This window comes from Oncorhynchus keta, chromosome 5 (genome assembly GCF_023373465.1).
Source record: "Oncorhynchus keta strain PuntledgeMale-10-30-2019 chromosome 5, Oket_V2, whole genome shotgun sequence".
Taxonomy (NCBI): domain Eukaryota; kingdom Metazoa; phylum Chordata; class Actinopteri; order Salmoniformes; family Salmonidae; genus Oncorhynchus; species Oncorhynchus keta.
This window is the reverse complement of record NC_068425.1, coordinates 6680145-6696104: the sequence shown is the minus strand read 5'-3', so window position 1 is coordinate 6696104 and position 15960 is coordinate 6680145. Positions and strand designations below refer to the sequence as shown.

General features: G+C 40.2%; 1 protein-coding gene and 1 non-coding gene across 2 annotated transcripts in view; both read right to left on the bottom strand.

Moving 5' to 3' along the window:
* Positions 1-3300: 3300 nt before the first annotated feature.
* The window catches only part of LOC118384393 (sodium channel protein type 4 subunit alpha B), a 39756-nt gene continuing 27096 nt past the window's right edge, over positions 3301-15960 (bottom strand). Inside the window, exons 15-26 of the mRNA XM_052518591.1 lie at positions 15105-15461; positions 13866-14315; positions 10958-11066; positions 10233-10387; positions 9971-10144; positions 9684-9806; positions 9175-9456; positions 8825-8878; positions 8588-8725; positions 8335-8439; positions 7678-7948; positions 3301-7544 (exon numbers count right to left, since the gene is read on the bottom strand). Coding sequence (XP_052374551.1) covers positions 6271-7544; positions 7678-7948; positions 8335-8439; positions 8588-8725; positions 8825-8878; positions 9175-9456; positions 9684-9806; positions 9971-10144; positions 10233-10387; positions 10958-11066; positions 13866-14315; positions 15105-15461 — 3492 coding nt within the window. The 3' untranslated portion in view covers positions 3301-6270. The remainder of the gene's footprint in view (positions 7545-7677; positions 7949-8334; positions 8440-8587; positions 8726-8824; positions 8879-9174; positions 9457-9683; positions 9807-9970; positions 10145-10232; positions 10388-10957; positions 11067-13865; positions 14316-15104; positions 15462-15960) is intronic.
* Positions 12175-12229, bottom strand: LOC127930423 (U7 small nuclear RNA). Its single transcript, XR_008138082.1, has one exon. It is a non-coding gene; the product is annotated as a U7 small nuclear RNA (small nuclear RNA).

The following is a 15960-nucleotide window of genomic DNA, read 5'->3' as shown; positions in this document are numbered from 1 at the left end:
AAAACGTTGATTAGCTGGGCATACTGGGCAATATGGATGCACATCTCTCAGTAAATAACAACCATCAAATGTTCAGTCAAGCCATAGTATAAATACTATTTTATATTTGGAATTGTATAAAAGGAAATCTGGGGGAGCCAGTTTGAATGGGCCTGATGCAGATGATAAAATTAATAATAGTATTGTTATCTATAATTTACAGGTGCTATGCTTAAGTTTGTCAGTAGAGGAGATGATGGATCATCAGCCAGTACAAGCACAGACTCAGTTGATCCACATCCAGCCTCAAGCCAGTACTAACACAGACCCAGTACAGCCGGCTTCAGCAAATACTAACACAGACCCAGTACTGGCAGCTTCAGCAAGTACTAACACAGACCCAGTTGAAGGAAGCCTCAGCACGCACTAGCTCAACAAGAGGTGTACAGCCAGCATCAGATACAAGTAGCTCAGACCCCAATAGAACAGTTGCTGCTCCACCAAATGACCCAGCAGATTGGCCCCCAGTCTTAAAATACTTCATGAGGACTGAGTTAGTGTGCAGAGGTCCATTCAAACCAGGACTGGATTTTTCTGAGCCTAAAGACAAGTCTAGAAGAGGTTTCCATTCAGGTTTATTACAGAGACAGCTGTCAAATGGGGAAAAGATGACCAGGACCTGGCTTTCATACTCATTCTAAAACAACACAGTTTATTATTTTAGCTGTAAGCTCTTTTCTACAAAAGACTACAAAATAATAAAGGAAGGTTGTGAATGACTGGTCAAATATCAACGCCATTTTGAAACACCACGAGGGTAGTCCTGAAAACACAAACAATATGAATAAGTGGAGAGAACTTTATCTGTGCCTAAGTAGGGGACAGACTCTTGACCAGATACAAAAGGCAATTTTGGAGGCTGAAAGAAAGAGATTGTGGGATGTCCTTTCACGTTTAATAAGTATCACTCAGTCTCTGGCTGAAAGAAACCTAGCATTCAGACAAACTCTTCCAACCAGATAATGGAAACTTCTTAAAAGAGGTTGAATTACTAGCAAAATTTGACCCCGTTATGGAAAAACATCTCAGCAAAATGAAAGACGGAAAGACACATACAGTGGGGCAAAATAGTATTTAGTCAGCCACCAATTGTGCAAGTTAATTTTTGCAAATAAATCATTAAAAATCCTACAATGTGATTTTCTGGATATTTTTTCTCATTTTGTCGGTCATAGTTGAAGTGTACCTATTATGAAAATTACAGGCCTCTCTCTTCTTTTTAAGTGGGAGAACTTGCACAATTGGTGGCTGACTAAATACTTTTTTGCCCCACTGTATGTCACTCTCCCAGGTTCACTCACAAGTTGGTGCTATTCTTGTGTATCTGTCTTCAGCCTTATGTCAGTGTCGTGTTCTGGGTTTTGTGTTTTATTAAAACATTTCACCTCCACCTGGTTCCAACCCTAATCTAGCATACCTGAATAATTAGCTGGTCGCCGTAATATATCCTAATCAGGTTTTTTCTTTCCACATGTGTTATAGTTGACTGGGTTATCAATAACACAAAATCAGGTCCTCTATATGCCAAATGACAAAGCTCCTCTTGGATGTAAACATACAACAACAAACACACTCATGGGGACGTCTTAACTTGGATCAAAGTATAGATACCATAACGCAAGTACTGTACTGGCTGCTGTGAGATGTGATCTGGAGAAATGGCATGTTCAGCAGGCTAACCCTTTATAGAGCAGTTATACATGACATATATTGTAATAGCGATGCCTTACATTAAATGATAACATGATAATTGCAACCTTTTTTGTATTTTGAAACACATTTATGACACTATCAGATAGTAAGTTATATTAGCTGACAATTGTCATGTGATACCATTTGAGTGAGCCTCTATTTTGCTTATTATGGTCACCACACCCAAGTCCCTTCCCTCTGTTCATCACAAGCATGTAGCTAACATCTGTAGCTAATCTCCTTGACTTCCTGGTCGGTCATAGGGCCAAGCTTGGCATGTGTAACAGGGATCGGTCAGTCAGTGTGAGAAGTGAATGGGTGTAACATTATAGTCGTGGTCCCACTCCTGGTCCTGCAAACTAAAGAGAGACATGTAGAACACACAGATCCTCGCTGTCTTAAGGTCGTTACACACCGATGACCCCTGACTTGTGCCGTATGCTTGGAACTTGGAGAGGAATAGTCCGGCAGACACTTCCAGCCAGAGCCCCCATCCTAAAGGAAGGGTCTGGTTAGAGAGAGAGAGATTAAGAGAGTGTGTGTGTGTGTGTGTGTGTGTGTGTGTGTGTGTGTGTGTGTGTGTGTGTGTGTGTGTGTGTGTGTGTGTGTGTGTGTGTGTGTGTGTGTGTGTGTGTGTGTGTGTGTGTGTGTGTGTGTGTGTGTGTGTGTGTGTACGCTCGTGCATGTGTCTGGGGAAGAGGGGAGGGATTGTGCTTGGTTATTGGAGGGCGACTGCTCCAAACCCAACGGGTTCTGATTACAGTACGGCTGCTGCGGCAGTCATATGCCTGCTGGGTGAGATGTCCTGAATGCACAGCTTGTTTTTTGTGTGTGAAGTGAACACAAAAAAAAGTGCAGCACCTGTAACACAGCACTCTGTTTTTTTCTTCTCGGAAACGTAGTGCTGCATTGATGGCGTTGGCAGGAAACAAACAAAATGTTTTACCATTGTTTAATTACAAATCCTGTTTTCTCTTGAGTGTAATTATACATTCATCATTGAACAAAGAAATTGTTTAGCTTTTTACCATACTGTATTCAGGTCTTACCGACAGCAGCATGAGGGAATTTTACGACATTTAGTGCCTGATATCCTGTATACTGTAGTATTTTACATCACAGATAAAGCTATGGTATGGCTGTGAGAACTATCTAATCGGTATCTTTGAGGCACGATAATAAGGTGAGAGAGTATTTATGGACTGGGAACTAAGTCCTAACACCATAGAAGGTTTAAATAGATATCTGACTGCTGGTTAAGCACCGCCCACAAGAAATAAAAAGATGAACTAAATCTAAATCTCCGAATTCAGAAATGCGAAAGATATTGTGTATACTCTTGTACTCCAGGGGAAAAATGTCACATCTGGAAATTGTTATTGATCGTAACTGGGAACAAAGGTGCCGTGACTGGTAAAAGGGAGATACTTGAAAGCTACTCATGTTTGGCAGGAAAGTTGTGGCTTGTACAGTTGTCCAGCAGATGGCATATACAGTATGCTTGTGAACAAATACATCATAAAGATCAAATACTTTGTGTGAAACAATACAACTGGCAGAGCATCCAAACACATCTATCTTTTTTTTTATTAGAAATGTATTAGAATTGTTAGAAAGTAAAATTGTAAAGCATAATATGTACTTCTGTGTATTTTGCCTTTATAGTCTATCATTACATGAATTAAACACTATTCAGATCAATAATACCAAATAATAATCTCCAAACTCCTCCACAGTTGAGCAGTGAACATACGATGTTTACAGGCCACGTTGACAGCACACATTCAGCCTCAGTAAAAGAAATGCAATATAACCGTCCTTCTCTATCACTTTAACACAGTATTCGTTTTGTAAACAATGGTGCATGACATCTATGTTATTTCCATTTCACATTTCCAAGGTCCTCCGCTTGAATGTTCACACAGTGCGCAGAACATGATTTACAGGCAAACCAGTCTCCTTTTGGATGAACTGCTGTTGTAGGTAGCACTTACAAATAGGCATACTTGGTTTAACAAACATGGAAGCTCTTGTACAAAAGTATGCCGTTGCTAGCTTAGTATTTGTCCTTAATTCAAATGAAGTAAAAACTGGTTAGAATTATTGAATCCCTGAAATAAATAGAAAAATGGACTTATGTTATCTAAGTTGTCCTCCACACATGGTTCCATATGCATGTGTAATTAATCCATGTGTTTCTCACACAAGTTTCCAAAGAAATTGCAGTGTGCCTGATTGTGCTTATCGGAGTGTATTAGTATCAATTGTAAAATGTGCCTCTCCAGACAGAGATTGTGTAAGATACTGTACACACATTTAGGTGAGATTGATATTAAAGTATAATTAAAAAGTAGTTAACATCACACTTTTTAACGAATAAACTGCGTTCCTAACAAGGCTTCAAAGTGCTTTCCTACTGTATTCCCATGATTAAGACATTTCTGTATTAAGACTTGTATGGCCATTTTAGCTGAAGCTTTTATCTGAAGTGAATCAGTTAACACATGTGGTATGTGCCCCTTGTGAAAACCAAAAACAACAACTCTGGTGTTACAAGCCCCATGTTCCAATAAACAGACCAGTACATTTTCAGCACATTGTAAAAATATGTCATTATTCATTTCTATCATCATACTGCTTAATAGCACAAATAATTGCAGATTAAAAACCGAACACTGTTAGTAGTACTTGTATTACTACAGTACTTGTGTTACTACAGTAGGTTAGTTGTGTTACTACAATGAGAAAAACTCAAAAGGAAAGTTCATTTCCTTAAAAATATAATCAAAGGAAAATATACAGAAAATTAAGAAATTCGACAAATAAAAGAAAACTGACAGTGTAAAAATTAGTTGTTATTCAGCAGAATTAGTTAGCCTCTACGGGATAGGTGTGTGTGTGTGTGTGTGTGTGTGTGTGTGTGTGTGTGTGTGTGTGTGTGTGTGTGTGTGTGTGTGTGTGTGTGTGTGTGTGTGTGTGTGTGTGTGGGGGGCTGGTAAAATACATCATGGCATTTCAAAGATGATAGTACAAAAAATACACAAAAAAATACAAAGATTCAAAAAATACAAAACAAGCACATGCTTTTTTCTTTGTTACATCTTTTACCAGATCTAATGTGTTATATTCTCCTACATTACTTTCACATTTCCACAAACTTCAAAGTTTTTCCTTTCAAATGGTATCAAGAATATGCATATCCTTGCTTCAGGTCCTGAGCTACAGGAAGTTAGATTTGGGTATGTAATTTTAGGCGAAAATGGAGAAAAAGTGTCCGATCCTAATTTCAAACGCAAATCCTTTCTCAATCTGTATTCTAAACCTGTTTTTTCATTAAAGTGTTCTCATTTTCAGATGTTAAAGGCACAGGTCATATTTGTTACTAAATATTTTTGGGGTAAAAAAATACTTTGTATATACTCTAAATCCCAGTGTTAGTATTGGCTTTAATACCTTAAAAAATGAACACACAAAAGTGTTGGCCGAATACGTCAAACCAAACTCCAGACAAATAATAACTTCAAAATAGAATTGTATTCAATGAAAAATATTTGTAAAAAAATTATTTGACGTTCTTGTACTGGTATTTGGAAAATTATAGGGAAGTCATACAAGTTTAGATTAAAATGACATATGTACCAAAAGTCAGATTCCATATGAAAAATCTATAATATTCTTGAGAATCCTGTTTTTGAAGTCATATTTCAACTTTGAAGATACAGATGAGATTATTGCTTGCCTTTTTCATTGCAATTAAATACTGCAAGTGCAGTAGAATATGTTATATTTATTTAACTAGGCAAGTCAGTTAAGAACAAATTCTTAATTACAATGACAGACTAGGAACAGTGGTTTAACTGCCTTGTTCAGGGGCAGAACAACAGATTTTTAGCTTGTCAGCTCAGGGATTCAATCTAGCAACCTTTCAGTTACTGGTCCAACGCTCGAACCACTAGGCTTCCTGCCAACCCAACAAACAGTTGAATAAAAAAGGTATACAAAATAAGAAAAGGAACATATTTATTAAATTACTTTCAAGGGACTGAAAGTATGTTTTTGTGTTAAGAGTAAAACCATAGGAGTCCGGTCCCTACTCACTTGTGAGATGGAGTTTAATTAACTTATTATTATCTTATACATTGCTAACTATCTCTTAGGTTATTTAATTCTCAAATGATCTCAACCATATATTACAAGGGGTCTGCTACCACAACTGGGCTTGCATCCATAAATGGGCCCAAACTTTCAACTCAGGCTTTGGTGATTGTCTTGCCAACAATAGCTATTATTTCTCAGCCAATACATTCCAGGTTATCATTAATTAACATTGACTGCTATATTCGTTATACCATCATCTCTATGCAATCGCTTAGATTCAGTGGGGTGGGCTCAATGTGTCCCTCAAAGACTTAGTTAGCAAGAAACTCAGACCCAAGCCAAACATACCAAAGTTGGACTTTGGAGATGAAGAAGCGGTCTCATCGTCAAAGGCAGAAGGCCATGATGATGAAGTGTTTATCCATTGGTTGCACCAGCTATTCAAACATGGGACTCTTTCTGCTGTGAGTTATGGTTTGAGGCCGGGATGACAAAGGGGGCAGAGTGCGAGATGATCTCGTTCTGAAGCTCCACAGGCGGCGGCGTTTCAGTAGTCACCACAGGAGGTTGTGTCGCTGTCAGTTCTTTTCTCTCCCGTTTCACACAAGAATCCATATCTACAACGGTTTCATCCACTCCGAGTGATTGTTGGCTTTCATACAGTTTGCTCATCCTGATGGCAATCATTCCTTCCTGCTCTGGCGGCGCTTCGTCCTCCTTGGTTAACTCTTTCTTCTCATGGTACTTGTGGGAAGCGAGTTTCATCGAACTTCTCAGCAGATGCTTGCAATAGGCTCTCTGAATAACAACAGCTGCTACCTCGTCCTGCTTTCGCCTCAGGGTGGTGGTGATTGGCTTGAATGACACTTTAAAGGGGTTTTTGGCCATGAACTTCTCCTCCATGCTCTCCTTCATGGCATCCATCTCCCCTGATTCTCCCAGCACCTCTGTGGTCAGCGCCTGCAGGATGTCCAGACAGTGGATCTTATCCCCAGGGACAATGGGAAGGTCCATGGTGATCAGCTTGATTGCGTTGGGTTTTGGGATCCTGAGCGGGTTTTTAAGCGTGTCACAGAACTCCGACAAAATGTTGTAGGCGATGAATTGTGACGCGTCAGGGTCGAACTTCTCCCAGGTCTCATAGAACATCTCAAAGTCTTCCTCACACAGCGGGTTGCCGCTCTCCTCGATGACAACATTGAAGTTCTCGAGAATAACGGCAATGTACATGTTGACCACAAGAAAGAAACACATGATGATGTAGCTGCAGATAAAAAGAATTCCCCAACCAAGGCTGCTGCAGTTGCCTCTTACATCTGTGCCTGGATTTTCAAAGTACGGGTCACAGTTCGGAGGTGTACTACTCATCATGGGTGAGAGGACACTGTCCCAACCGACTAAGGTTGTGATCATGAACAGACAAATGATACTGTTGCCAAAAGTTTCAAAATTGATCATATCGTCTATTCCGACCTCCTTTTTGACATACGCAAAGTTGGACATTCCAAAAATGGCGAAGATAAACATGACGAGGAAGAGCAGGAGCCCAATGTTGAAGATAGCTGGAAGTGACATCCTCAGGGAAAACAACAGTGTCCGGATGCCTTGAGCTCCTCGGATGAGTCTCAGAACTCGACCAATCCTGGCCAGTCTTACGACACGGAAAAGGGTAGGTGAGACAAAATACTTCTCTATGAGGTCTGCCAGCAGTAAACCTGGAATGGAAAAAATAATAATAATTGAGTTTTCATTCTTATTACTATGTTCTTCAATCATGTTTCATTTCAGCAAAAATAAAGAATTCTGTCGCTACACGACTAATGTATACAGTCTTTTCTTCATATTCACCAAGGATGGAGAGAACGACGACGACAAAATCCAAAATGTTCATTCCGACGGTAAAATAATATTGCCGCAATCCGATCAACTTGAGGACACACTCTGCGATGAAGATGAAGATAAACACCAGGTTGATGAAGAAGAGGATGCTATCCTTCTCCTCGCTCTGGTCATCCGTGTCCGCCATCATCGTTACCATGCTGAGGCAGATCAGCACATCAATGAAGATCTCGAAGAATTGTTGGTTGATCAGGTCATAAACAATGCCTGCGAATTTGTTCTTCAACCGCCAATCAATAGAGACCAAGAGAAAGATAGGACAAAACAGAGTGAATTAGAGGTATGTTAGGTCAATGACATGCACATGAAAATAACAGTATGTCTCTATACTTTGGAGGGAAAGTTATCTTCATAGGGGAGGAACAGAAGTGGTCAAGAGCAGATAGTGATCAAGCCTGGCCAATACCTTCTCATTGAGGGGTCCGTATTTAACTTAAAATGTTCTTCTTAAACGTTGGTGATGATACACTTCTATTTGAACTAAGAACACTGTCACTTAACTGATGTGTAAGGGCTGGTATAGCATCTAGAGTACATGTTATGGAATACACACTCTTTTGTTCGACATCTTTAGGCAATTTGCCAGTAACTCAAGCAGGTGCTTACCTTGGGTCTAGGAATGGGTTTCTGTAGCTTCGTGGAACCGAGCTTTTTCATGGCATTGTGGTATTTATTCTGTTCCTCTGTCATGAAAATATTTTTCCCTCCAAAGTATAGAGACATACAGTTATTTTCATGTGCATGTCATCTAAAATCCTTGTAATTTACATGTGTATTGTATTGTTGTGATAATGTTTTAGAAAGGCTTGCATGCTGTGTTTGCTATTTTGTGATATTATGCTGTAGGACGGCTACTTATCTTCTTTTTTTGCTGGTTGAAGTTGTCGATAATGACACCAATGAAGAGATTCAGCATGACGAAGGTCCCAAAGATGGTGAACATGACAAAGTAGATGTACATGTAAACATTATCCTCATACATGGGTTGGTCTCCCACCTTGTGAGACAGAGGGGATCAAATCATAAGAAATTAGGTTGTTTTCATACTCATTTCAAAGTGTATAATTATTATTACAGTATTGAGGAATTGTCTTACAATACGTGAATCCACAGCGCTATACATTATACCCAGCCATCCTTTAAATGTTGCCTGAGAGAAAAAAAAATGAAAAAAATGTATGCTGTAAGAAACAGTAGGCATACATTACAGTAGGCATACATTACAGTAGGCATACATTACAGTAGGCATACATTACCACTTTAAACAACTTCAACTATACAACAGAGCTTCAACACCTGCATTGCTTGCTGTTTGGGGTTTTGGCTGGGTTTCTGTACAGCACTTTGTGACATCAGCTGATGTAAGAAGGGCTTTATAAATACATCTGATTGATTTGATTGAGCAGTAGGCTATATGATTAGTAAGCAACCTGTTTTGAAACTCACTACTTGCAGGAGGGAAAGGTAGCCCATGGCCACGTTGTCAAAGTTGATCTTTGAGTTCATCCAGCGCACGTCGGCATTATCCTCTATCAGTTGGACGCATTCGGTCCTGTTGTTCACAACGTCAGCGGAGAACATCTCCTCAGACGTGGTGTTGAAGCAGTAGTAGTACTTCCCAGCAAACAGGTTGACTCCAATGATGCTGAAGATGAGCCAGAAGGTGGCGCACACTAGAAGCACATTGACAATGGAAGGAATGGCCCCCACCAGAGCGTTCACCACCACCTGTGGAAAGGAAATGATGTGCCCAAATTTGAGAGAACCTGCCAATCAAATCTCTAGTAAAAGCAGAGCTTGTACAGGATGTAAAAAGGGATTCATATTGAACTGCTGAGACTAATTGGAGTGAAATACTCTTTGCATTGTTGATCAGATCTCGAAAATGTATCAACAAATGCATTTAATTTCTAAGGCCACAAATTTACATGTTTCGACTTGTAAAAAAGACTCACCTTCATTCCCTCAAATCTGGACAGGGCTCGGAGGGGCCGTAAAGCCCGTAACTTTCGAAGAGATTTGATTGACCCAAGTTCAGCGTAGCCCAGGATCTTAGCCGATAAACTAATCATAGACACCTAGGAGATTTGGGATGTGATGACAACATGTGAAGATTAGCTTTCTCAAAGGAACTGAAATTTTGATCATTTATATTGATGAAATATTACTTATAATTGTTGAAAATATAAACTATGACTAGGATGCACTACCCAGATGGGCACGGGCTATTACTTTGCCTTACATTCACAATGAGGAAGTCCAGCCAGCACCATGCATTTGTGAAGTAGGCCTGGAATCCGTAAGCCACCCACTTCAAGAGCATCTCAATGATGAACACGTAGGTGAAGACTTGATCAGCATATTCCAGGATGACTTTTAGGGTCCTGCGTTGTTCAATGTGTATGTCTTCAAAAGCCTGCGAAGAATTGAGCAAAATATCACGGACAGCTGTTTCAAAACACCATATGTCGGTGTCCGCATTGCACTGAAAGAAGGCATCTCACCAAAGCTCCACTACTCATCAGAATCATGAAGATGATAAAGGACTGAAAGTAGTTGTGCTCCACAATGAGGATGCATGTCTTCCTGAAGTTCCACCAAGTTTTTCCTTTCCCTGTGGTGATGTCACAATCAAGGCAAGGGCATCGTCCAATACATGCTATCAGAGATTTTGAGGAAGGAGAACATATGTGTAAGATTAGGCAAAACATCCCTCGCACCCCATCTACCAGTACGGTCCACATTTGTCAAGTCAGGCATTTCAGAAGTACAATCAATGCAGGTGAAAAAATAACGCTAATTCGTGGAGATGAGAGGGGTGCTAATGAATTCATGTTCACTTAAACTGTATTCTACCATTTGAACCATACAGGGAACCTCCACTTAAATAGGCAGTATAGTCATTGTCTTATCAGCCAGGGAAACGCAACATGACTCAATCAAAACTACACTATGTAAGCGATCCCTGCTCTCCCTCCCTCTCTCCCCCTGAACAACTGAGTAAATCATTGGAGGCTGATGTAGGTTAACTACAGTATTCTGAACAAAAATAGAAATGCAACTTGCAACAATTTCAAAGATTTTACTGAGTTATATTTGTGGGATCTTTTATTTCAGCTCACGGAACATGGGACCAACACATTGCATGTTGCATTTATATTTTTTGTTTCGTGTATATTGACTCCCGTGGAGTTACAGCATCAAGCCTGTAAGAGGGAGATCCTCTTACTCGCAGTCCAGCAGTTCTCAGGGCTGGTGGGGTTTGCCTCTTTTTTCTTCACTTCCACACTTGTCCTGCAGATCAAAGAGGCATTGTCCTGTGCAATAGGTTTCCTTCGCTGTAGTGAGAGAGACATCTGTATTAGATCATTTGGGATATCCCATTTGTAGCTAATTTTATAGGTAAAAAAAACACACAAAAAAATGAGAACTATCCCTTTAATTAAATTGTATCTTGAACTCAGAGTTTAATCTGGGTTGGTTTGAGAGATATGAAATGTCATATCATCAATTTACTATGACCTTTATTTAGTCACTGTTTGGAGCAGATATTCCTGGGAAACAGCACAACATTATATAGGTTAGTAAGAGGAGGAATGATTTAAGTTACCTATGTGCCAATAACTCTTTGCCCAGTCACATATTCATATGGTATCTCTTTCACATACAGTGCCGCTTGTCACATTATATTAAATACTAAACACACTGTGGGAAAGAAGTAGGACATAGCAACTGTTGCCCTACAGTCTCTTTAAAGTTTGTAAACATGTCAGCTCCAAAATATTATTCAACCCCTGCACAGAAGAACGTAAATATAAATTGTAATTCAATAATGTTATATGTTAACTGCGAGTGGCCTGAAGTGTTTCCTTTAGGAGTTTGTGCAGCTGTTGCAGAGCAAGAGGAACAACTACTTCAATGTCTCAGAGGGAGTGACATCACTGATTGAAACGCTATTAGGCGCACCCTGCATACTAGCTAGCCATTTCACATCGGTTACACCTACACTGACTAAAGCCTGGTGACGCTGGGCCAATTGTAGACTGCCGTATGGGACACCTGATAACAGCCAGATGTGATACAGCCTGGATTTGAATCAGGGACTCTAGTGACACCACTTGACCTGAGATGCAGTGCCTTAAACTGCTGCGCCACTCGAGAGCCCTGACTAAAGTCTGCAAAAACAATACATTGAATACTATAGTATTTACTGTAGTTATCTGTAGTATAATTAATATAGTTTAAGAAAACTGTAGTGTATAATAATTAAAGTAGTGTTTTTGCAGATTGTATTATACTGTAGTATTTACTGTAGTTATCTGTAGTATAATTAATATAGTTTAAGAAAACTGTAGTGTATAATAATTAAAGTAGTGTTTTTGCAGATTGTATTATACTGTAGTATTTACTGTAGTGTTTTAGTTGCACTATCTTTGACATAGAATTGAAGGCTTTCTCCTTGAGGAAACCTACTGGAGAAATACTAAAAGTGCAAATTTTCAATAACATGTAGGCAGGTCGGTAGGACTGGGGTCTGAACAGATAGTTCAGAGCTCCTCCTCTTTTCTATAACTTGTAGGCAGGTCGGTAGGACTGGGGTCTGAACAGATAGTTCAGAGCTCCTCCTCTTTTCAATAACATGTAGGCAGGTTGGTAGGACTGGGGTCTGAACGGATAGTTCAGAGCTCCTCCTCTTTTCAATAACATGTAGGCAGGTTGGTAGGACTGGGGTCTGAACAGATAGTTCAGAGCTCCTCCTCTTTTCAATAACATGTAGGCAGGTCGGTAGGACTGGGGTCTGAACGGATAGTTCAGAGCTCCTCCTCTTTTCAATAACATGTAGGCAGGTCGGTAGGACTGGGGTCTGAACGGATAGTTCAGAGCTCCTCCTCTTTTCTATAACATGTAGGCAGGTCGGTAGGACTGGGGTCTGAACGGATAGTTCAGAGCTCCTCCTCTTTTCAATAACATGTAGGCAGGTTGGTAGGACTGGGGTCTGAACGGATAGTTCAGAGCTCCTCCTCTTTTCAATAACATGTAGGCAGGTCGGTAGGACTGGGGTCTGAACGAATAGTTCAGAGCTCCTCCTCTTTTCTATAACTTATAGGCAACACAATATATGATCTGTACTTGGCATGTAGGTTTCTCATTTGGCACAAATTGGGATATGGGGGAGGGGAATGGGCCGGGTAATTGCAAATGGAATACTGTAGTATTTACAATAGTTTTAAAAAATGTGGTGTTTTTGCAGACATTACTGTAGTATTTACTATAGTGCTTTTTGGTGGATAATATTGTAGTATTTACTATAGTATTCTACAGTATGCTACACCATTCTATAGGTAGTACTACACATGATCAAGGGATACTACAGTGTGTAGTATAGTATTCCACAATATAATACATTTTTTTTATTTTACCTCTATTTAACTAGGCAAGTCAGTTAAGAACAAATTCTTATTTTCTATGACGGCCTAGGAACAGTGGGTTAACTGCCTGTTCAGGGGCAGAACGACAGATTTGTACCTTGTCAGCTCGGGGATATGAACTTGCAACCTTTCGGTTACTAGTCCAACGCTCTAACAACTAGGCTATCCTCTGTGAAGATTACGAGAACGCTATCAAAATACTAAGTACTGTAGTATTATATATTTTATGTGGGTAGTCTACCCTGCATTTCAGCAGCAGACAGATTTATTTTGATTGTCACTGCGGAATTAAAATATTGTAGTTTGCTTAAGTTATTTGGCCACGACTATAAGAAATCCCATAAAATGTACCAAATGGAAAAGGTAATTTATCTTATCAGCATGACAATAACACAGATACTGAATAGAATAATACTAGTACTAATAATATTGCAAATGATAACAACATATGAAGTGCATGTATGTGCTTGTATATCGGTTATTTCTCTTGTCAGTATGAAGCCTTAGTCTTGATTACTCTATATTGTTTGTAATGAATGCTCAAAATATAACCCACTGGGCACGGACGCCAATTCAGAATCCATTCCACGTCGGTTCACCGTAATTTCATTGAACTGACATGGAAGCAATGACGATTCAACCAGTGTGTGCCTAGTGGGAACAGATGTCTGTGTCAAGTTTTACTCATCAATAATGCCAAGGTCTTACCTTAGCATCCTCATTTGCGCCTTCTCCTTTCACTTCAGAGCTGTCATCCTCATCATCATCAGACTCCATTTTGGCAATAGGTACATCCAGGGTCAAATTCGCATTTGCAAGAAATCCACTTGGGTTAACATCGTCCAGCATTTTGAGCTCCAAATCAGCCTTTGGGTTGTCACTGGAATTTATATTTTTCAAAGCCAAGCTGTCCTTTGGGAGGCCGTCCACATCCCCATTACTACCCCCATTACCGTCAGCCCCGTTTCCATCCTCCTTAGGCTGGTTGCCTATGGTAATGCAGATCTGCTTGATGACGTATGCCTTGACCCAGTCCATGCCCCTGGTAATCCTGCTGGTGGCGATCTGCAGGTTGTTCATCTCCCCGTCCTCCTCTGGAGCCGCCAGGTTGTAACGGCTGAACGAGCTCAGCAGAAAGGTCAAGAAGAGGTTCAACACCTGGATGGAATAGTTAGAACAACTGGATTTTTTTTAGCACATCGTATCTGTTATTATTGTCCCCGATGTTCTTGAACCAGGGTAGTGAAATTATTATTTGTCCATTTCTTCTGGTTAATATTGTCAAAAGTAGTCTAAAAGTCAGACAGTAAGCGTGTAACTTTTACCTCTCAATAGTATCTAACAGTGGTATTGGACTTGCGTGACCTCAAATGCCTGCGACATCATCAGTAAACTTAAGGCTGCCCCCTCCATGATTCCTGTAAGCCCCCTGATATGTTATCTATGCCACCTGCCCCAGTGGATCCCCAAACACCCCAAGGTCAGAACTGCTGGCCCATATCATGGAACTAATTAACAGCCTCTCCATTGAGTGAATGGTGTGTGTCCTATTCAATGCCACTACTAGTCAATGAGATTCTCCCGGGAGTTCAGACAGAAAGCCATGCTTGTCTTTGGCACATTGTTTGTTGTCAGGTTTTTGGTAAACTGGCATAGCTATTTCCTCTCTTCATCCTATGAATAACCAAAGAGGAAACACAACCAGTTTCGTTTACGGTGAAGGACCGCCTGGTATCCATCAAAAGAATGTGAAGCTGGCATAATCTACTCATTATCTAACAGCAACATAAGAGCTGCATCTGTGGTATGTGCACTGTATGCATGGAGCGCTCCACCAAACACGCTCCCTGATCTTTCATGTTACGTGTATTACACCTTTTGAATAATCCATTAACTAACTAAACACCAAAATAGTTCAATGCCCACCCTCCAGTGCCCATCACTCACCACTAGTTTACCGATGACCATGACCATCATGAAGAAGACGAGACAAATGCCCTGTCCGGCCACCTCCATGCACTCCCACATGGTCTCGATCCACTCTCCGCACAGCACCCGGAAGATGAGGAGAAAAGCGTGGAAGAAGTCATGCATGTGCCAGCGGGGCAGCTCGCAGTCCAAGGAGATCTTGCAGACACAATCTTTGTAGCTCTTGCCGAAGAGCTGCATGCCCCCCGCGGCAAACATGAAGATGATGATGGCCAGAACCAGAGTGATGTTAACTAGGGTGCCCATTGAATTACCGATGATCTTGAAGGTCATGTTGAGTGTGGGCCAGGATTTGGCCTGCTTGAAAACACGCATCTGCCCCCAAAACAATCAGAGACATTATAAGGTTACATAGGGCTGATTACCCAGAAACTGCTTCAAAAAATGTAATCAAAACTTGATTTTCCATTGAGCTCAATAAATAGGTTTGCAGAGTTAGTATCACTTTACTTGATATTATCTTGCATAGGGTTGCAAAATGAAGGTATATTACTGGTAACTTTTAAAGTTTACCAGTAAACTACCAATATTTTTGTAACTTTCTAGTTATTAAAAAAAAATCTAACAATATCTAATTTATCTAAGATCTAATGATCTATTGGGGTATTTGAGACTATCACAGGTGTCTGGAAATGTATATGGCCCTCTGTGTGGCTTTATCACATGCAAAAAAATATTTACTGAACAAAAGTATAAACGCAACATGTAGTGCTGGTTCCATGTTTCATGAGATTAAATAAAATCCCAGAAATATTCCATAAGGTACAAAAAGCTAATTTCGCTCAGATTTTATGCCCAGACTTGTTTACATCCC